Source organism: Brassica rapa, chromosome A01, assembly GCF_000309985.2.
Source record: "Brassica rapa cultivar Chiifu-401-42 chromosome A01, CAAS_Brap_v3.01, whole genome shotgun sequence".
Taxonomy (NCBI): Eukaryota; Viridiplantae; Streptophyta; class Magnoliopsida; order Brassicales; family Brassicaceae; genus Brassica; species Brassica rapa.
In genome coordinates this window covers 11,816,083-11,839,131 of record NC_024795.2, presented here as the reverse complement: position 1 = coordinate 11,839,131, position 23,049 = coordinate 11,816,083, and the positions used below count along the sequence as shown (strand labels likewise).

Genomic DNA, 23,049 nt, shown 5'->3' with positions numbered 1-23,049 from the left:
ATATAATTTTAAAAGTAACTAGGGATTGCCCCGCAGGCCCGTGCGAATGTTAATTTTTCCTTTCATATAAATTGATATTTTTTCATGATTAGTATTATATATTTTATACGTGTCATAATACAATTAATCATATAAGTATTTAAATATTTTTAGGTTTCTATACATCAGAATCGAATCCGAATCAAGTAGGGTAATATGGTTACTTTTGGTTATTTAATTATTTTTAGGTTAATTTTACTTTGAATTCAAAATACCCGAACTAAATCGGTTAATATTGTTACTTTTGGATAATTGTAGGTTTCTATATATCAAAACTGAATTCATTTGGACTTGAGAAGACCCGATTCGAACCCACATGAATTTTTTTAATAAGAGTGAAGCCTGGTTTCAAAACTCAAAAAACATGATACCCAAAAGAAATAACTCATAACTGAATAGTTACCCATGTCTATGTCTAACTGACTATGTAAACAAATAAAAAAAAATGTTAACCATTTTGAATCCTTGTCACAAATAGAGTAAATTTATTCAAATATGTCGAATTATTATAGTAAATATAATTAATGAAGTAGTTAAAAAGTGAGAAATGAATGTAAAAGATAAAAAAAAAAATTGAAAACAAATAAGTTTTGTTTTGTACTTCTGTAATAAATGATGTTAATTTATTTAATAAAGATAATAAATGAAATGGTTAGAAGTGATTAAAATGGAATGAAAAACGGTTAAAAGATCACTTAAAAGTAGATAAGTATTATTTTATATTGCTAGTCATGTTTTCAAACGATTCTCTTTTATACGACTATCTATGTTTCCAAACAATTTTCATTTATACTTCGGTTTTAATAATATAGATAGATTCGTCAAATTTGAAGAGATTTTTTTTTTTTAAGAAAGTTTGTAAATGTGGAGAGAGTTTTGTGTATACAAGCAATTTTTCTTTTAGGATTCAAAAGAGATGCATAGTAAGTATTCTGAAAATTTTATTTTATGCTACATTTTCAAGAATACATTAAAGATACAATATAGACCAAACTTTTTAATTAATGATTGAGTCCTGAACCACCATAAAAGATTATATGACCGGCATCTTGGAATTCAGACTTTACGAAGTCGTTCACTTTGTATCCTCCATTATCGTCCGAAAATGATTCCATATAATCCACTTTAGTATCAAAGTTATAATTAACATCGAGTATGGAGACACGTTTGACATATGCATCGTAACGTACTTGTTCAAATGGAAAAATTCCATATCCCATTTGAGGACCAGGTAGTGATGCGGTGAACACTTCTCCTCCCCACTCGACGTAGTTTCCAGAGCTTTGGCGAAACAAATTCGACGGCCAGAAACCAATTTCTTCTGCGTCTGTACCAAACTCAAACCACCAGTTCCCATTTGCTTTGTCCTGGTGCCAACAAAATGATTAGTAGACAGAGTAACTATACAGACTGAATTATGAATCGTATTGACAGCTAACAACAAGTTAATGAGAATGAATAATGTAATAAAAAGACAGAAGCATAATCTAAGAATGAAGCCAACCTTGATTAGGCCGAATGAGCTGAAATAACTTGTCTTAGCACCACGTTCAGAAGCTGGCAGCATTGACAGGCCCATTGGATAATCTTGACGAACACTTATCATTCCTACGTCACATTGGTGATTGTAACATTGTTGTCCACCGGCCTGTCTCATCGATATACATATTTGTCACGTCACATATATATGAACGAGAATTTACTAACAAGGGCTGGCCGTACGTGGCCTGGGTCTTACTTTTGTATAGACGAAAAGCCGAGGTTGGTCATCCTTGTACAGTAATGGATTTACCTGAATACATTATACATATATAGTGTGTTTAAAAATTATTTATCAAAGTACAAAATACAAATAGCTTTAGTAACTGGGGCTTGTAGCGTACGTACTATATAGTGGAAAAGTAAATAACTTACAGTTATACCCATTTGTATGAAATCGTCTCCCATCTGAATGTGAAGCCGAGCACTACTGAATTGGCTAGGCTTAACCTTAGGGGCGGTTATACACAGTTCCATTGTTGCTCCATTGAAGACCATTCCTTTGTTCGGTGTGCGACCCACCGCAAACTAATCCAAATGATTTCACTCAGTATCCAAACATACTAATTATTATAAAAATATATATATACATCAAACATTCATTCGGTAATTAGGTTATTTAACTAAACGAAGTAACTTACATGATGTTGGTCGTAATACGGGTCACTAGTACCTACGGTACTAGTGTTGTAAGAACTACGAGGTGTATATATATCCTCTAACGAGTTTAATCCCAAGATATCGTCTTTGGTGATTCTTCGTATAGGGACCGTACCAATGGGACAACCCACACCATTCTCCCATAAGTAACCAAATCCAGTATTGTTTGTCTCTCTTTTTCTCTTTTCTTCGGAATGGGATATCGGACGCATCTAAGACATGACACAAAAGTATTTTTCTTCAAATACAATTTTCAAAGAATTTACATTTATAGCGGATAGATCCAAAGTTGTACCTTGTAATGGTATGTGTGATTTTTCATAGAAGGGTGATCAAATGCTGGTTGCTTGAAGAAATCCACGCATCCGTATTTTTCTCCATGAATAGTCTTATCATTTCCAACCATAAATATAGAGTTTACTATATGAAATTTAGCTGTATGCTTGTATATGTACGTACGAAAAGATTATGAATTAACCTTGATGATCTTGACAGCGGGTTTGTTAATTGTCCTTAGCTTCTTCTCGATTTCTAGATCTCCGAATTTAGACGAGATCCTGGCTTCGATAAAGCCACAGTTATGACTTGTTATTATATGACCAAAGATGTAACACATCAACAACACGCACATCACTTGACCTTTCACTTCCATTTCTACCAACAAGAGAAATAATGAGAGAGAGGAATACAGAGCTAACTGATTGTGAAGGAGGATAGATAAACGTTTTATATGGGTACAAGGTCGAGGAGGCTGAGAAAGAAACAAAAGTTATGGTTTTTAATTTAAGACCTTTGACTAAAACGTAAAAATTGACCCAACGGGTTCTAGTTAATTCGGCAGAGACTAACTTTTTGGTCAATGATTTTTATAGTAAGCTCGCAATTTTTAAATATCATCTTATCATATTTTTTGTAAATAATGAATAATACCAAAAAAGAAAAGAAATCTTTTTGAATAGAACATGTTCAGATTTGAAGTATTGAGCAATGGTCTTGGTTATCCTAATAGAATCGATGTTTATAGACATATTTGATTATCTAGAAGAAAATAAACATATTTAAAATTTTCAAAATCATAAGAAACTATAGATTTAAAATCCCTAATGTTAATGTTTATAATAAAATAATAAATTTACAAGCAGTTACATAGAAAAACACAACTATCACGTTTAGAGTTCTCACAAGTTTTGGATGCAAAGGAAACTAACATTTATTGATACAATAAGTAAAATTAAGGTAAATGCCAAAAAAAAAAGTTAAAAAAAATAGAAATGAGTGAAATTAACATTTATTGTATATGATTACCCAAAGTGATTAGGTGGACTTTTAACTATAACTATTAGACTATGTACAACAGTTACAACATTCAATACTATTTTTTATATTTTAATATCCCACATTATCTTCTCTTTCTTCCATATCATCATTAACATACATTCAATTTTTACACTCTATTTAGAAAAAAAATAAAAATATCAAAAACCAATTACTTAGTTAATAATGAGATAATTGGTTTTAAATAACTATGAAAAAATGAAAAATATCAAAAACATTTAGAAAATGACAAGTGTCTGGTTGAATTTTTCAACTCCATTTTATCCAGTCAAATAAAATCTTCTCCTCCGGAAATATTTCATGTCAAGTATCAAGATAAACATGTATGTTTGTTTTGTAATTGACCATTTTGTGTTCAGTGAAGATTTCACACACTACAAGAAATATGTACATTGTTAGCGCGAGAAATATGCTATAGTAGATGTTTGATAGCGAATTCATAAATACTATGTATGCGGCAGTCATCATAGGTACCCCTCCTATAATAGCGTTTTCTGAACGATACGAAATATACCAATAAGATAGCAACACTTATATGATATTATCCTCCTATAACAGCGTTTTCTGAACGATACGAAATATACCAATAAGATAGCAACACTTATATGATATTATTAACTTAACTATAGCTTCTGATTCATGTTATGATGTACATATAATAACAATGATATAATGCTATAACTAGAAATATAACAATTAAAAATTATTTTGAATATTTAATTAGGATTAACTAGTTAAAAGTTAAATAATTATAAATTAAATCAAAAATTATTTTGTAACTGAAAATAAAATAAATTTTATTAATAAATTAAATTTGGTTTACAGATTAATTCTGGTTTACAAAACTAAACCAGAAATTAAAAAATAAAATCAGACCACTACAATTTAGGACACTTAACCAGACCTAAAAACCTAAACCTAAAGAAAAAACTCCTGCCGCCTCCTCCATATCCTTGTCCCTCTTCCAGCAGCCATGAACTTTGATTCCTCCAGCCGCCACGAGACTTGCATACTCAAGCCGCCATGAACCTTGCTTCCTCCAGCCGCCATGAACCTTGGCTCCTCCAGCCGCCATGAACCTTGGCTCCTCCACCTATCTTTACCAAAAACAAAACAAAACAAAATCAGATTCGTAATAGAGGAACAGAGAGAAGGAGATACACAGATACGAAGAGAGAGAGAGAGAGAGAGAGAGAGAGAGAGAGACGTCGACCGTGGTGGTGGTGAGACAAGGGGGGAAAACAGTGGTGGTGAGACGAGGAGGAGACGCGGTGGTGGTGAGACGAGGAGGAGACGCGGTGGTGGTTAGATGAGAGAGGCGTTGAGAGAGATGGGAGAGAGGCGTTGAGAGAGATGAGAGAGAAGATATATATGAGATATGAGAATGAGAGGTTAGACCATCTCCAATGGTTCACTCTATTTTTTACTCTAAAATAGAGTATGAGTTTGCTCCAATGGTACTCTATTTTAGAGTAGAAAATAGAGTGATAAACAAAAAAAACAAATTACTCTATATTTGGAGTAAACGTATTTTTTATTCTATTATAGAGTGAGAAATAGAGTACCATTGGAGCATTCTTTACTCTAAACTCTATTTTAGAGTGAAAAATAGAGTGAAGTTAGAGATGCTCTTAGAGTGGAGAAGAGAGAATTGGAAAAAAAAAAGCAGAGAAAGAGATGAGAACTGTCGTGAGAGAGGGAGGGAGAGAGAGAAGAAAAAAATAAAAATTAAATTGAATAAATCTCTACCTTTAGATCTAAGTTAATCCAATGGTTAAGAGTGTGATCTATGTATTTGAATCTGATTGGCCAGAAATTTTGTCTTTCTTTTTCTATTTTTATTTTTGTTTTATTTTTAAATATTTGATAATTTGTTTTCTAAGTAAATTTTCTTAGTTATATCTTATATAAAATTTTGTATTTTCGAGTTTATAATTTAAGTTTAGAGTTTTCTTTTTTGAACTTAATAAGTTTATATTTATTTTAAGAATTGATGTTTAAGTTTGAAAATATTTGATTAATATCAAGACTATGATTTAAGATTTTGGATCAGAGTATGAAAATATTAGATTTGAATATTAGGTCTAAGATTTGTAGTTAAATTTTTCAAATTTTAGTTTTGAAGTTTATATTTAGAGTATTGTATGTATAGTAAAGTTTAGTGTATATGGAATATAAAGTTTTGAGTAAGGGGATTTGGGTTGAAGATAAGATCTAAAAGTAAAGTTTAATATTTAAAATTTTAAAATATAAGATTTTATGTTTATATTTATGATTTGGGGTATAGTGTTTATGTTTATAGTTTAGGGGTTGGAATATAGTATTTGGGGTTTAAATTATGATTTGAAATTAAATTATGAATTTAATTTTAAGATTTAAGTTAAATTATGAAAAATAATAGAGTTTTAAGGTTTATATTTAGGGTTTAGGTTTTAAAATAATTTTAGGGTTTAGGGTTTTAAGCATGTACAAAAAAGACCGTGGCATTTCGTGGCTATTTAATAAAAACTTACAAAAAATTTCGTAGCTAAATCGTAGCAAGAAAATACTCTTTATAAATTGTCTTTTTTTTCCTTCAATCTTTGATGATTTGTTTTGTAAATAATTTTTCTTACTTATATCTTATTTCAAAATTTATATTTTGTACTTTGGAATGTAAGTTTAAAGTTATTTTTTAACATAATAAATTGATATTTATTTTAAGAATTAATATTTAAGTTTGGAAATATTAGATTAATATCAAGATTATCATTTTGGTCATCATTTAAAAAGTTGTATGTTTACACAGAATGTATAATTTATGTTTGAAGTTATGATTTAGGATATAAAGATTGATTAAAGATTAAGGATATGTGGTTAGGAAATTATAGTTTAAGATCAAGAAGATTAAATTTTAAGTTTAATTTTTAAGATTTGAAGTTATAATATAAAAAGATTACAGTTTTAAGGGTTGTATTTAGGGTTTAAAACCATGTTTAAGGTTTAGGGGTTCAAATAGCTTTTCTTAGCATTATAAAAATGCTATTTTAAGTCTTTCGTAGTTTTATTAAGCCGCTTAAATAATATTTTTGGCGCTTAAATCTAAATTTTCGCTAAGTATTGGTGAAATGATGATTTTATTTTTCCCGCTCACGTAATTCTTAAAATAGCATTAATTAAGTAATATGTTTTTCTCTATCATAGCGTTTATCTAATGCTATTATATAATTCGGAAATTTCTAAATCATTTACGATAGCAGTTCAGTAAAACGTGCTATAATAATATGCTATCAATGTAGACTTTTTTTGTAGTGACATGTACTTGCAATTTTTTTTTTTTTTGAATTTAATGTTAAATTGAATTCAAAAAAGAAAATACCGTTACAAGTTTGTTTTTCGTACTTTGCTACTCCCTTTTAAACAGAAAACTCAAAACTCAAGAACATCTACTCTTTACAATCAATCTATCTGTTCGAAAACCAGAATTGAAGCCCACCCTCAAGCTTCTTATCCTTCCTCCTCTGAGCTATCGAAAATCTGTTTCGCATAGTCTTCTCAAACAATTTGGCTAAGAGATCAGGGGGGGAAGCTGTCTCTCCATGTCGTCTTCTGTTTCTTTCCCTCCAAATTTCATGAACCGATACCTGGAATAGATATCTGATAGTGAAGAGTTGAAGCTTATCTTGCTTCTCATCCATTAAGACCCTTATTATCTCAGACCAGTTTGATGTGTATCTCTCCCTCATTACACTTCGCGCCAGATTCCTCCATATCTGCTCAGAGAATGGACACTCAAAGAAAAGATGACCCACTGTCTCCATAGGTGTTTGACAGAAGATACAAGAGGCGTCAACGTTTGCATTCCATTGAACCATTCTACTCCCGGTTGATAGCCTGTCTCTCATTGCGATCCAAGTCACAAAAGCATACTTAGGCGTCGCACTTTTAAACCAGATAGCCTTATGCCAGTCATATTCTTGGTGTTTTTCTCGGATAACCTGCCACGTCTCTGTTGTTAAAAACTTCCTTTTGTATTTGTCGTTCCCACTCCTCCATAGATATATATCATCCTCTTCAACATTTCTGTTCTCCTTAAACTTCTCAATCTCCATCTCAATCCTATTGAGCAGCACAACCCGATGGTTCTTCCTTCTGTGGTGAATACAATCCTCAACCTTAGCATTCATTGTTATACCCATTCCCATACATCCTCCATTCCCCAATAACTCCTTTAAACAGCCAAGAGATGACCATTTATCATACCAGAATGCAGCTTTCTTACCATTCCTAATCTCCACTTTATAACAACTTTTCCCCAGCTCCCGATACTTGAGTATTTTTCTCCACATCCAAGATCCCAGTTGTGAAGTATCTTTTACCGACCATATTGAGTTTTTCCGAATGAGATATAGCTTAACCCAACAGACCCATAGAGAGTTTGCCGAAAGGATTCTCCAGAGTAGCTTCAGAACGCAGACAATATTCATCTCCTTCAAAGATCTTATCCCCAACCCACCTTCTTTCTTTGTTCTACACACCTCCTTCCATGAGACTTTAGCCTTCCTATTATTCATCTCAACACCCGACCACAGAAATGCTGAGCAGAGCCTTTCTATTTCTTTTATACAACCACTAGGCAAACGAAATGCAGCCATCCAGAAGTTTACTAGACTCATAATGACAGAGTTTATCAGTTGGAGCCTACCAGCATAGGATAGGAAACGCCCCGTCCATGACCCAATCCTCTTCCTTATCTTCTCAACTAGCGGTAAAAAATCAGTCACAGTAATGCTCTTTGTTAGCAGTGGGAGTCCAAGATATCTGACAGGTAGCTTACCCACTTCAAATGGAAACCGGTTAAGAATCTCTTCTTTTCTCTGTACAGAAAAACCAGCCATAAACATTGTTGACTTCTCCAAGCTAATTTTCAGACCAGACATTCTATCAAAATCCTCAAACACTTTCAGAATCCCTTCCACAGATCTCTTTGTACCTTCTGAGAACACCATTAAGTCATCTGCAAAACATAGGTGTGTGAGGCCTATGTTCTTGCATTTGGGATGGAATCCAATAAGACTTCGTGAGGCAGCTTCATCCAACAACTTCAAGTACTTGCAATTTATCCTTTGTAAACATAAAAAAATCGAGTAGACTTCTTGTAAAGTCTCTGTTACAATGGATTAATTTTGCGTATGACCAAAATTTTGATTTTTTTACAGCAGATTTCAGGAGAAGTCTTCTGAATCGATACTACACATGAAATTTCTTTAGATGCCACATGAAGTCTCCACTATGTCAAAATAAGTCTGCTCATGTTATTTTTGTGTTTAACAAAAATGTCAAAATATTAAACCCAAAAAATAAAAATCAAATAGAAGACTTCGTGTGAAATTATCTATTTAAAAATAAAGCATACTTCAGTCGAAATCTTATGTTAGTTTATTTCGAAATTTTAGTCTAACACAAAATTAATCACTAGTCTTGAGAGCAGTTTGCACATGAAATATTACATTTTCAGATTTCATGTAAAATCTGATATGATAAAGTCAATTATTGTCGGTTGCAAAAATAACCTGTCATTTTCGCATATACTTCATTTGAATTCTACTCTTCAAAGTCTAATTCTTGCTTGGTCAATTACAAACGTAACATGACTATCATAGCATAATTCATGTAAAGACTGTTCAAGTAGATATATTTAATAAGTTTCCCCGAGTAAGTATTCATTGTACATTTTGGTAAATTTTCATTTTCTTAAGTCTCCTCGAGCAGCCTTTGAAATAATTTTTCCTTTTTTATTTTGTAAATTTTTATTTTCTTCTTATTCATAACAATTTTTTTTTTAAAATATTGTTCCTTTATGTATGTGTGTTTGTGAATTGTCTTTCTTATGAATAAATATTACAAGTTAATAAGTTAATTTTATGGAAAAGTCATATTTCTTTTTTTGTTATACTCTTAGCTAATGAGCGGATATTTCGTTTGAAGTCTACTAAATATTTACGGAGCAAACTTCGTGACGACTGTTTGATAATCTTAGTTATACATTACAAGGATGAAAGATAAGAATTTTTCTATGTACAAGGTGATTTCCAAAATAAAGTCTGAGTCCCAATTACCGAATCATCTTGATTAAATAATTTCATTTTAATGTTTTTGATTGATAAAATTTGAAAGTAACTCCCAATGTCGCGATTAAATATGAGAAATTTAAATTAGTGTTCCTTGACAAATAATCATCTCTTGTTTATCTATTCAATTGATTATTATCCTTCTTACTTTAAATATGATAAATTTAAATTTGTGTTCCTTGACAAATAGTTATCTCTTGTTTAGCTACTCAATGGATTATTATCCTTCTTACTTTATGATCTTGATAAGGATTTTTAAACATTTGGATGAAACATATAAAGTTAATGTTTAGTAGTAGCCTAAAAGTTATAAGTCAATATTATAAAAACACATATACAAGTTAAATTCAAAATAATTTATAATCAAATATTTATAATGAGAATTTGTTACAAAAAGTTTGATGCTAAGATATTTTGGTGGAGTTTGCTATATTGTCCGTAATCTTGATGACTTAGATAAATTTTTACTCCCTCTTATAAAAACTATTCTTTTATAGAGCTTATGCTGTGTATATAACATTTTATTTGAGAGATCAATAAATTTGAAATTTTATTAAAAAAATTATCCTGGTGAATTCTGCAAATAAATAATGCTAATGAAGTATGTTATTTCGGGTTCAAGTATAAATTTTTTGATGACCTGAAAAATATATATATATATATATATATATACAGAAAACACAAAAAAAAAACAAGAACAAACATTTCATCTGAAACTTAATTTTGAGATATAATTAAAATTTAGATAAAAAATTATAGATATGCAGCAAAAATAAAGATTATTGTAAATCAATTATTAAACAAATATTTAGTGAAGTACGAAACTTACCAGTTTTGGCGTTATGCATTTTGGACTACAAACTAAGTAGGCTAATGAAGTCTGTTGTATCTGGTTCAGATTTCAAAGCTTTGAAGATCAGATAAATTTGTGTTATCTTTTTTTTTTTTTTTTTTTAAATTTGTGTTATCTTAAAACATTAAAAGCAGCTTCCAATCTTAAAATATTGTTTAGAACTATATTTTTTAGCTAAAATTATAACAAAATCATAAATGATTCTATTGTGTCTAAAAATAAAATTTCACTTTGGTCTGCACAAACAAGTAAAAGTACATCTTTAATCTATATATCTAAATCTTTATTTTGGGAGGGAAATAGCAAACCATGAAATAAAATACATGCAAAACAAGATAATTATAAGGAAGACAGGAACCATGAAAAATTAGAATTGTGTAAGGCCATTTGAGTGAGAGAATATGTCTAAACTTTTGATATAAAGAAGTACTAGGTGACCGGCCCGCACCCTGTGCGGGCATAAGAACATGACCGGCCCGCACTCTGTGTTCCCTCTCGATCCGCACTTCACGAGAGGGAACACAGTAACGTTAGTATGAAGAGGCATATATTGTGTGTATGTATAATTGCAACGTCACAAAATATTTTGTGTGTTTACGAAGATACTTTCATTCAAAAAATAGAATAAAGAGTGTATAGTTTTAGAAATAACAGATTTTATATTATCATTAATTAAAATTGTATTGTATATGTGTCGTAATTCTTTATTTTCGGTGAATAATATTATTTTTCTATAAATAATAAACAAACATTTATGTAGACATATTAAAAGAAAATATAATAAAAATCAAAATATTATCCATAAATAATATAAATTATGAAGTACATTTCTCGATAAAGAAAGCAAATTCAATTAGAAACCTGCAAAAAATTATATCTACCAAGCTCTTCTGCTTACATGTATTTTGTCTACCACGTTACTCAATCGAGGTATTTTTTTGGATGTTATTGTTACTAAAATTACATTTTAAATATAAAAAAGAGAATATCTCGGGAGTAGTTTACACTAATGATTTAATTAACAAATCTTGTCCTTAAAGTTTAAATATTAAAGCATGAGATTAGGAAATAAGATATTATTTCAGTAGAGAAAATACCATCCTACTATAGATATTTTAAAAATATAATTGATTATCCAATTTTGATGTACAATAGAGAAAATACCATTCTAAGTGCACATCTTTTGCAGGATCGGAATGGTGAACTCTTAGAGGTCTGAAATATGACCACTTCTCTCAAATCATCTCTGAAAAAAATATAAAACAAAATCACAATCAGCAAACCAGAAAACAAATATGTGTACATATAAGCTTATAATTATAAACAATAATATAAATCTACAAATCAAAAAAAAAAAAATATTCGCAGCACAAAAAGATGCTATTGAAATGATTTAGCTGAGAGATGTTATCAAATTGAGTAAAATTTTTTTACCAGATTGAGGAACAAAGATGTTATCGAAATGATATATCAAAGAGGTGTACAATCAAATCATATATAGCTTCAGTGGAGAAATCGTCATAATAGAGTATCTGCATATAAACCAAAAGAAAAATCAGCTCTCATGAAATATAAAAGCTTAATGTTCTAAAATAAGAAGAAAAAAAAAGTTCAGAACATTATTAACATTAAAAGTTCAGAATACAAAGTTCAATTATTTCGTTTCTTCTACTGTGAATGTCTTATTTATAGTAAATTGGTAGACGTTTCTCATTGATTTAGCTTGCATTATAAGCTAAGAAATAGAATATTCTTTAATAAATTCTCAATAAATCTTATACTTATAAGGTAATATTATTTTTGGAATATCTTGTTAATAAAGCTAAAGGAGAACATCTCGTGAATAGATTGCACCAGAATTTTGGTTGACAAGTCTCACCATAAATATTAAGTTTTAAATGCATGATTTTAGGAGAGAAAATATCTTGTCAATTAATTTCGTTTCTCTAACATCTAAAATATTTAGTGAGTATTTAATGAATTAAACAGAGAAATGATCGCAAAAAGATGTTCTTTGAATCGAGAAAACACAAAAGTTAAGTATTAAAGTGATTTCATTTTTAGTAGTATCGATGATTAAAATAAATCGAAAAAGAAATTCTAAAAAATAATCAACAAAATCAAGAGAATTCTTTCCATTTGTAATAAGGAAACTAATTATTACATGTATTAACTAATATTGTTGCGCAAGTAATGTTAATAGAGGGATTAAATTATTTTTTCCTTTTCAATCAGTATTCAATGTTACTTTCCTTTTATAGGGGATCGATGAATTAAAATAAATTATTTGATTTGATAAAATGACTTTATATTCTAATATATCTATAGACTACATAAAATAATAAACCAAAATATTTACTTGAATTGATAAAATGACTTTATATACCATACTTTCGACAATTAGTTACCATAAATAGTTATTAATAATATTATGTAAGTCATTTAGAATCCAAAATATTTATTTGAATTAATAAAATGGATTTATATACCATACTTTCGACAATTAGTTATCATAAATAGTTATTAATAATATTATGTAAGTCATTTGGAAAGTGATGTTAATTGGTCATTAAATTATGTTTTCCCTTGCAATTAGTATTCAATGGTACTTTCCTATTATAGTGGGATCGATGAATTAAATGATATATCGAAATTACAAAATAAGGTAAGTATTTAGAGGGTTTTCCTTTTTAGTAGTGTCGATGGAAAATATAAATCAAAACGAAATTCAAAAAAATATTTAACAATAAACAAATATTCAATATAAAGTAAATTTAATTTTATTAATAATTTATAACATTCTGTAAATTATTTTAAAATTATGATAAATTTATTCTTTAAACAACGATAAATAATTTAAAAATAATATTAATAAACATGTTTGAATTTTTTAATATTTAAAATATTCAAAAATACCTTCTTCACTGACTGAAAGTTATATTTTTAAATATAAGAAACTTGAGAAATGAAAATTTTAATTTTTTTTTTCAAAATCTAAATATCCGAACCAGATCCGAAATAACCGAATCCGAACTAAAAATACCCAAACCCGACCCGAAGTACAGAAATACCAGAACGGGTTCTACACCTCTATACCGAAATACCCGAAAATCTGAAATACCCGACCCGAACCCGAACGGTTACCCAAGACTAAACTAAATCGATAATTATTATCCTCTAGCTATATATGGGCTTAACGAAATCGACAATAGTTTTGGGCTTGTCTACATAAGTGATTGATTAAAATAAATGAAAAAGAAAAATTCAAAAAAACCAGCCAATATATAACGTTTTTCCTGAGAAGCTCTATATGAGTGCCACCTCAGCAGAAATCACTAAAGTGACTTCTCTTTTAATGTATAGGAGGATTTTTAATTAGGTCAAAACTTTTTCTTCGCCAGACTTCTTAAAGAAGTCGATATAATCAAATATACTTTTTAAAGATATCTACTTGGATAGACTTCACATAAAATCTTCAAAATAATTAATTATAAATATAATATTTTAAATTTAATAATAAAATTATTAAGTATGAACTAATTGTATTAAATTTTCAGTAACATATTTCAGAATTCTTTATATATATGATTTAAATATTTTTATTAAATTATTTTCCTAAATTTAGAATTTTTATATAAATCATGGTTCTTCAAAGTTTCCAATTAACATGATTGCGACACATGTCAATAAATGTTCTAAGATTGTGACATGTATTCAGAATTATTTTATACTATTATTTACGAAGTAAATTTTTGGAATCGAGCTCTCACGTTAAAAGTTAGAGTGGTTAATATCGTTTATACCCTTAATGAATAAAATGTATAACTAAATTCAAAAATAAAAACGAAATTTTAAGTTATTTGATTAGATAATTAATTAAAATTAATAATAGTATGAATTATTCAACATCTGAAAATATAATTTTAAAAGAGATAATTTATGTATATATTGTACTGTTATATGAAAAAGTCTTTTAGTAAAAAGTTAAAAACATGAATTATATATAAAAATTAAAAAACATGACTATATAACTAATTATTAATTAAATAAAATTCTTAATTATATAATTAAAATAGAATATTGAATTATCCAAAATCTAAAAATATAATTAAAAAAGATAATATATATATATATATATATATATATATATATATATCGTATTGTTATCTGAAAAAGTATTTTAGTAAAAAATCAAAACATAAATTATATAATTAAATATTAATTAAATAAAATGTATAACTAAATTAAAAAATAAAAATGAAATTTAATTTAAATTTATTTGATTAGATAATTAATTAAAATTAATAATAGTAAGAATTATCCAAAATATGTAAATATAATTTAAAAAGAGAGATAATTTCTGTATATATTGTATTGTTATCTGAAAAAATCTTTTAGTAAAAAGTTAAAAACATGAACTATATAACTAAATATTAAAAATATGAATTATATAAATAAATATTAATCAAATAAAATGTATAACTAAATTAAAAAAATAAAAACGAAATTTTAATTTATTTAATTAGATAATTTATGAAAATTAATAATAGTATGAATTATCCAAAATCTGAAAATATAATTTAAATAGACATAATTTATGTATACATTATATTGTTATCTCAAAAAGTATTTTAGTAAAAAGTTAAAAACATGAATTATATAACTAAATATTAATCAAATAAAATTCTTAATTATATAATTAAAAATATAATATTGAATTATCCAAAATATAAAAATATAAATAAAAAATAGATAATATATATATATATATATATATATATATATATATATATATTGTATTTTTATCTGAAAAGGTATTTTAATAAAAATTTAAAAACACAAATTACATAATTAAATATTAATCAAATAAATTTTTTAATTATATAATTAAAAATATAATATTAAGTTATTTTAAGATTTATTTTAGTATAATGAATACAGTGTACAAATAACTTTTCAAAAATTATGAAAATGTTTAAGCCCGCATCGCGGGCAAAACACCTAGTCTATACTATTATTTGTGAAGTAAATTTTTGGAATTGAGCTCTCACGTTGAAAGTTAGAGTGGTTAATATCGTTTATACCCTTAATGAATAAAATGTATAACTAAATTCAAAAATAAAAACCAAATTTAATTTAATTTATTTGATTAGATAAGTTCTTTCAATTAATAAAAACAAATATATATATATATACTATTATTTGCGAAGTAAATTTTAATAACGAAGCTCTCACATTAAAAGTTAGCACGGTTAATATCGTTTATACCTTTAATGAATAAATTAAATAAATTAGATAAAATAAGAAACAAATTTTGTTTATTTGATTAGATAAGTGCTTACAATTAATAAAAACAAATATCCATAATTTAAAAATATATTTAAAATAAAAAGATAATTTCTATATATATTGTGTTGCTATCCTTTTTTGAAACAATATTGTGTTGTTATGCAAAAATATATATTTTAATAAAATGGTTAAAAGTTTAAAAAGAGAAAATACATTACTAAATATTAAGTAAAATTATTAGTTCTAAGAGTTAGTATTAATAAAGAAAAAAATTGTATATGGTTTGATGAACATAAGATAATTCTTTTTTAAATAAGAACGTGTTAAAAAGAGAGTTAGTGTTAATAACGAAAAAAACATGTATGATTGATATGTGTTTAAAAGTCATCAAAGACGAAGACTCATAAAAACAAAAAGTGAAGAACATAGTATACAAAGAAATCTTCTACCGCCTCCACTCCCATGAGAGTAAGTAAAACTGAAAACTCAGGATCTCATGGAAGGTTTCTTAAGTGGTTATCTATCTAATAGTTCACATTTATCTGCTATGCAGTACACCAGCTATCAACATTCAATGGTTTTTTTTTCCCTAACACTATTTTACATTATACAAAATTTAGACAAACTATATTTATATACTTATGATTTTCTGCTTAACCATTTTCACAGTCAAAAACCCGGGCGTAGCCCGGGAACACACCTAGTTTTAAATTAAAATATCAAAACTCCATGCAATGCACAGGACCACAGGTACATATCTAGTTTAATTATAAGATTAAGTTATGAAGTAGGCTTCAAATAAAGTCCAGTAAGCAGATTTCATGATTGCATTAAAACCTCTCAATGTTTTAATCGTCAAAGTATTTTTTTTTTTTGCATTAGTTTCACTATGTTGTAGATAATTTTTGCATTTGACTGAATTAATGATATAAATTTGTGTTTCAAAGAAAATTATGAGTTAATTTGGGAAATTTCCATTAACGGAATTTGGATATAATTAGAAGAGTCTTTGATATAATTTTAGAATTAATAGATTCGTCAAATTTGTAGATTTTTTTCAGAAAGTTTGTAAAGTGGAGAGTTTTGTGTATACAAGCAATTTTTCTTTTAGGATTCAAAAGAGATGCCATAGTAGTATTCTGAAATTTTTATTTTATGCGACAATTTCAAGAATACATATGCCAATAACAGTAAAATTATAGATACAATATAGACCAAACTTTTTATTTAATGATCGAGTCCTGGACCACCATAAAAGATTATATGACCGGCATCTTGGAATTCAGACTTTACGAAGTCGATCACTTGGTATCCTCGATTATCGTCCGAAAATGATTCCATATAATCCACTTTAGTATCAAAGTTATAATTATTATCGAGTATGGCTACACGTTTGACATATGCGTCGTAACGTACTTGTTGAAATGGGAAAATTCCATATCCCATTTGAGGACCAGGTAGTGATGCGGTGAACACTTCTCCTCCCCACTCGACGTAGTTTCCAGAGCTTTGGCGAAACAAGTTCGACGGCCAGAAACCAATTTCTTCTGCGTCTGTACCAAACTCAAACCACCAGTTCCCATTTGCTTTGTCCTGCGGCCAACAAAATGATTAGTAGACAGAGTAACTATACAGACTGAATTATGAATCGTATTGACAGCTAACAACAAGTTAATGAGAATGAATAATGTAATAAAAGACAGAAGCATAATCTAAGAATGAAGCCAACCTTGATTAGGCCGAATGAGCTGAAATAACTTGTCTTAGCACCACGTTCAGAAGCTGGCAGCATTGACAGGCCCATTGGATAATCTTGACGAACACTTATCATTCCGACGTCACATTGGTGATTGTAACATTGTTGTCCACCGGCCTGTCTCATCGATATACATATTTGTCACGTCACATATATATGAACGAGAATTTACTAACAAGGGCTGGCCGTACGTGGCCTCGGTCTTACTTTTGTATAGACGAAAAGCCGAGGTTGGTCATCCTTGTACAGTAATGGATTTACCTGAATACATTATACATATATAGTGTGTTTAAAAATTTGTTATCCAAGTACAAAATACAAATTGCTTTAGTAACTGGGCTTTGTAGCGTACGTACTACATAGTGGAAAAGTAAATAACTTACAGTTATACCCATTTGTATGAAATCGTCTCCCATCTGAATGTGAAGCCGAGCACTACTGAATTGGCTAGGCTTAACCTTAGGGGCGGTTATACACAGTTCCATTGTTGCTCCATTGAAGACCATTCCTTTGTTTGGTGTCCGACCCACCGCAAACTAATCCAAATTATTTTCACTCAGTATCCAAACATACTAATTATTATAAATAAATAATATATATATATATATATATATATATCAAATATTCATTCGGTAATTAGGTTATTTAACTAAAAGAAGTAACTTACATGATGTTGGTCGTAATACGGGTCACTAGTACCTACGGTACTAGTGTTGTAAGAACTACGAGGTGTATATATATCCTCTAACGAGTTTAATCCCAAAATATCGTCTTTGGTGATTCTTCGTATAGGGACCGTACCAATGGGACAACCCACACCATTCTCCCATAAGTAACCAAATCCAGTGTTGTTTGTCTCTCTTTTTCTCTTTTCTTCGGAATGGGATATCGGACGCATCTAAGACATGACACAAAAGTATTTTTCTTCAAATACAATTTTCAAAGAATTTACATTTATAGCGGATGGATCCAAAGTTGTACCTTGTAATGGTATGTGTGATTTTTCATAGAAGGGTGATCAAATGCTGGTTGCTTGAAGAAATCCACGCATCCGTATTTTTCTCCATGAATAGTCTTATCATTTCCAACCATAAATATAGAGTTTACTATATAAAATTTAGCTGTATGCTTGTATATGTACGTACGAAAAGATTATGAATTAACCTTGATGATCTTGACAGCGGGTTTGTTAATTGTCCTTAACTTCTTCTCGATTTCTAGATCTCCGAATTTAGACGAGATCCTGGCTTCGATAAAGCCACAGTTATGACTTGTTATTATATGACCAAAGATGTAACACATCAACAACACGCACATCACTTGACCTTTCACTTCCATTTTTACCAACAAGAGAAATAATAAGAGAGAGGAGAGCTAACTGATTGTGAAGGAGGATAGATAAACGTTTTATATGGGTACAAGGTCGAGGAGGCTGAGAAAGAAACAAAAGTTATGGTTTTTAATTTAAGACCTTTGACTAAAACGTAAAAGTTGCCCAACGGGTTCTAGTTAATTCGGCAGAGACTAACTTTTTGGTCAATGATTTTTTTTTAGTAAGCTCGCAATTTTTAAATATCTTCTCATCTGTTTTGTAAATAATATCAATAATACCAAAAACATAAATCTTTTTAAATACAACATGTTCAGATTTGAAATATTGAGCAATGGTCTTGGTTATCCTAATAGAATTGATGTTTATAGACATATTTGATTATCTAGAAGAAAATAAACATATTCAAAAATTTCAAATCTATCTATCTATCTATAATAATAAAACACCTTAGCCCTCCATATCTTTTTTTAGGAGTGGGCATTTGTTGACACGTGTCGCCTAACCAAGCCCCCGCGTTTTTTCCTTCTATTCGGTTCTCGACATATGCTTATTTGAACCGGGCTTTTGTTACAATTTCATATTGAGTCCAATTCTTTAGTCCAATCCCTAGAACAATTTTTAGAAGCCCCCCTGGCATCATGTTTCTTCTTGCTTCTTCCTCTAATGTCTGCGACCTCCCCGACGAAAATACACCGAAACTTAAAAGCGTCGATCGATCTCCGTAAAGTCCCCACCATCCATAAATCCATTCTGTACTCTGAGTTTTTCCTTGATTAATCAACTCCTCCCACCTGAAGCATTCAATCTATCTACCTCTTTGTATCCTACAGTAACCGGCGGAAGCATTCAATCTACCTCTTTATTTAACAATCGATTCTTTTTCAGCTCGCTTCGTCTCTTTAAGCGATCACTTCCTTTTCCCAATTTCCTTTTTCAGTTACACAGATTTCATTTCACTTCGTCTCGCTTAATAATGGAGTTAGAAAGGCAGATCAAACGATTGTGATGCTCTTTTTGGCTGCTGAATCTCGTGCTCTGTCTGGAAATTAAGGGATCTATTCTGCAAAAGCATCTTTAGCCATGCACATCACCGACCTAAGTGTGATAAGTAAATCTATATCTGATAAACAAAGCTCATTTTCAATCGCTAATTGGTAAGCATATATTATTTGTCTCATCCCGCAACTAAGAAAACCTTCTCTTCAAAGAATCAGGAAAATACCGGCTGTTGTTGAATGTGTATTCAGTGGAGAGACGCAGCTAAGCTATCTATGTAATGAGACGCAAACTCATGCAGAGAGATGTCGAGGTAAGGAAACACAGCTAAGCTTACATCTCAGGTTTCTATTCTTCTCTATGGTTTGTTAAAAGTACTCTGTTATAACCTAATAGAGATTGAAGTTGAAACCGTGGATTGAATCGGTACGTTCTTGGATCAATGTGGGAGTTGAAGCAACTATTCTTGAACAGGCAGAGAGATATGCTACAAACCAGAAACTGAAGGTGACAAGCAATACAAATGTCTTTAGTAAAAGCTAATCTTCTGTTTCACAACGTTACTTGCTAAATATTTTGTTGACCATTTACAGATTTGGGAGAATTATGTTAAAGGACAAGAACTATCAAATGGAAGTACAGCCTTAGAAACCAAACAAAAAAGAGACCTCTGTGAATATCTCTCTTCAGCACTACTCAGATAGTTTTAATACATGTATAAAATAAGCAGCAATCCATTCAAGTTTCCTTACATTGTGTATGATAATAGGTTGCTGTCACAGATGTACTTGGCGGTGGTCGATTCTATGTTCAGTCGGTTGGAGACCAGAAACTAGCTTCGATTCAGAACCATTTTGCATCCATGTGTGTTAAACATGATCCCATCATCGCATCCTTCAACTCTAAGAGAGGTGATATCGTTCTTGCACAGTTTCTCCTTGACTACTTCTGGAACCGTGCAATGGTAATTTCCAGTCCATCTTCTTAGTTTCTGTGCTTTGTTTTGCTTCTGTTTATTCATTTGATTGATACCTATTTTCAGATTGTGAGTGCACCACGAGGAGCTGTTGAGATGATAAATTTGAAGTGTTCTACATCGATTATGGAAACCATGAAGTAGTCCCTATAGCGCAATACCACCACTCCACCAGTAGACCCTTCGGTATCATTAGCACCAGGGCTTGCTTAGCTCTGGAGACTTGTCTACATTAAGGTTCCAAGCTTGGAAGAAGATTGTGGTCCTGAAGAAAAAAGTATCTTCACTTCTGATTTTGAGATGAAGAACCGAGACGCCGTAACCTTTCAGATGATACCCGCTTCGTCTAATGCTTGCTGCAATCATTCACATGTTGATTGGAATGTTTCACCGACTCGCCCCTCATTGGCCATTAGTGACTTAGAAAAATTGTGAAAACGTTTAAAGAGTAAATACGAGCTAAAGAGAAAGCAGAGTAAACATAGTACTTTTTTTTAGCACATAATAAACATAGTAGTTTATTCTCTTTACGAAGAAGCTCTCCGTAATTACTAATAGACGAACAAATGAAATATCTATATTTTCCCAAAACTCTTTCGATGAAGAAGGCTGATTTGGACTTCTCTCTGCTCTAATGTATTTAAATGGCGTTGGGTTTCTTAGTATTAAATAATTATACATATCATAGAAAATAGCATGAACTGAAATCTTAAAGAAAAATTCCAGCACAAGTTGATCCATTAATAAGTATTTGAAAATAAATTCTGCATCAAAGTTTTTTAAGATATAGAAAAATAGTAAAATGATTTAAGATATAGAGAAAATGGTCAAATGATTTAATGTGGTAAACTAGATTTTGACCTGCACTTTGAAAGCGCGGGATTGAATTTTAGTTTAAATATTTTTATGTAACAAAATTATAATTTATATAATTTGTTTTTTTTTTAGGTTTGTATTTAGTTATAAAAAAATTATATGTACAATTTATTATGCTTTTTTCTTAGGTGAACTAAAATTTAGTAAATTTAAAATTATTCAAAACCGTATTATAAGTAATTTATTTATTTAATTTTTTCATTGATTTTGTTTTAATAACTCATACCTTTTATTAATCAGTTTAGATATTTATTTTATAATAAATGTTGTGTTAAAATGTTGGTTCAATCCGTCTTAATTTAAATATTTTTATTAAAATGCAATCTTAGAATTAATATGTAGGAGTCCTTTTTAATTATTTTATTTTGAGTGATCGAAATGTTTTGTGACCAAGTTTAATATAACAACAATTCAGATGAATACATGGAAGTATATTTTCAAAGTAATAGATCTTAAATTTCAAATAATTCAGCTAATTAAATAACATAAAATACAATTCAATTAAAAGTAACATCTAACATCCGTATACATACAGTGTAATATAATATGTATACAAAATAATATGTTATTTCACTCTATGTCTATAATAACTAATTGTTATACATGAAAGAAAAATAATAATTATTATAGTAAAATATGTGTAATATACACCCGTAACAAATGTTTTGATTAGGACCCATTTTTCTATTGGTAGTAATGTATTATTTTCTTATATGTGGACGTGAGATCTTGATAATAGGTGTGTGAATTATTAGGCATTTGTTTAATTAATGAATAATTATGTTGAGATTTTACGGTTAATGAACAATCGGTTATCCCCTATATATTATTTGAGAAGCATTACAACTTCTTTTTGTAGCCACATGTCATCACTAGGATGATTCTTAGAATCATTAGAGAAATATGTTGGTCTATCTAATTATATAATAGGTTTTTTTATTAAACTAACAATAAATTCATTATTAATATACTTCATTATTTCCTTAAATAAAATTTACGGAATTGCTTAATGTGGCTAAAGTATATATGACAATTAATGATTTTGAATAATAAAGATTTAATAAAAATTAGTGTATGTTCTATCATATTGGTTTAATTTTAAACTATTAAATAAATTAAACAACCACAATAACCATATAATAAAAATTTAAGATTTTTCTGTAAACGTTATACTTTGAATTTTGAAAAACAACTATAAATTACTAAAACTGTTAAAAGTCTCACATTCAAATGATTACAAAATTATATAAGTAAAAAGTATAATTTAATTAATTATTAAGATTGATA

The 23,049-nt window shown here is 29.2% G+C and overlaps 3 protein-coding genes across 17 annotated transcripts; 1 reads left to right on the top strand and 2 right to left on the bottom strand.

Moving 5' to 3' along the window:
- Positions 1 to 965: 965 nt before the first annotated feature.
- LOC103871163 lies at positions 966 to 2,946 on the bottom strand. The gene is made up of 7 exons (XM_033292711.1): positions 2,717 to 2,946; positions 2,534 to 2,626; positions 2,220 to 2,450; positions 1,954 to 2,106; positions 1,778 to 1,831; positions 1,544 to 1,687; positions 966 to 1,406 (listed from the first exon to the last, which is right to left on the bottom strand). Exons 1-7 carry the CDS (start codon positions 2,888 to 2,890, stop codon positions 1,041 to 1,043), a joined length of 1,215 nt encoding a protein of 404 aa, XP_033148602.1. The 5' UTR covers positions 2,891 to 2,946; the 3' UTR covers positions 966 to 1,040.
- A 13,999-nt stretch (positions 2,947 to 16,945) lies between these two features.
- Positions 16,946 to 18,957, bottom strand: LOC103871136. The gene is made up of 7 exons (XM_033274974.1): positions 18,746 to 18,957; positions 18,563 to 18,655; positions 18,249 to 18,479; positions 17,965 to 18,117; positions 17,789 to 17,842; positions 17,555 to 17,698; positions 16,946 to 17,418 (listed from the first exon to the last, which is right to left on the bottom strand). The coding sequence occupies exons 1-7, from the start codon at positions 18,917 to 18,919 to the stop codon at positions 17,053 to 17,055; spliced, it is 1,215 nt and encodes a 404-aa protein (XP_033130865.1). The 5' UTR covers positions 18,920 to 18,957; the 3' UTR covers positions 16,946 to 17,052.
- Positions 18,958 to 19,725: 768 nt separating this feature from the next.
- Positions 19,726 to 21,416, top strand: LOC103871091 (ribonuclease TUDOR 1). Of its 15 annotated transcripts, none has more exons than XM_033274978.1 (6): positions 19,726 to 19,958; positions 20,119 to 20,223; positions 20,307 to 20,417; positions 20,504 to 20,582; positions 20,693 to 20,874; positions 20,953 to 21,416. In XM_033274978.1, the coding sequence occupies exons 2-6, from the start codon at positions 20,191 to 20,193 to the stop codon at positions 21,028 to 21,030; spliced, it is 483 nt and encodes a 160-aa protein (XP_033130869.1). In that variant the 5' UTR covers positions 19,726 to 19,958; positions 20,119 to 20,190; the 3' UTR covers positions 21,031 to 21,416. The 15 variants fall into 15 exon arrangements, 11 of the variants coding, with proteins under 11 accessions (XP_033130869.1, XP_033130882.1, XP_009147584.1 ...); XM_033274991.1 differs by having other exon boundaries at positions 19,726 to 19,960; positions 20,123 to 20,222; positions 20,336 to 20,417; XM_009149336.3 differs by having other exon boundaries at positions 19,726 to 19,960; positions 20,123 to 20,223.
- Positions 21,417 to 23,049: the final 1,633 nt, after the last annotated feature.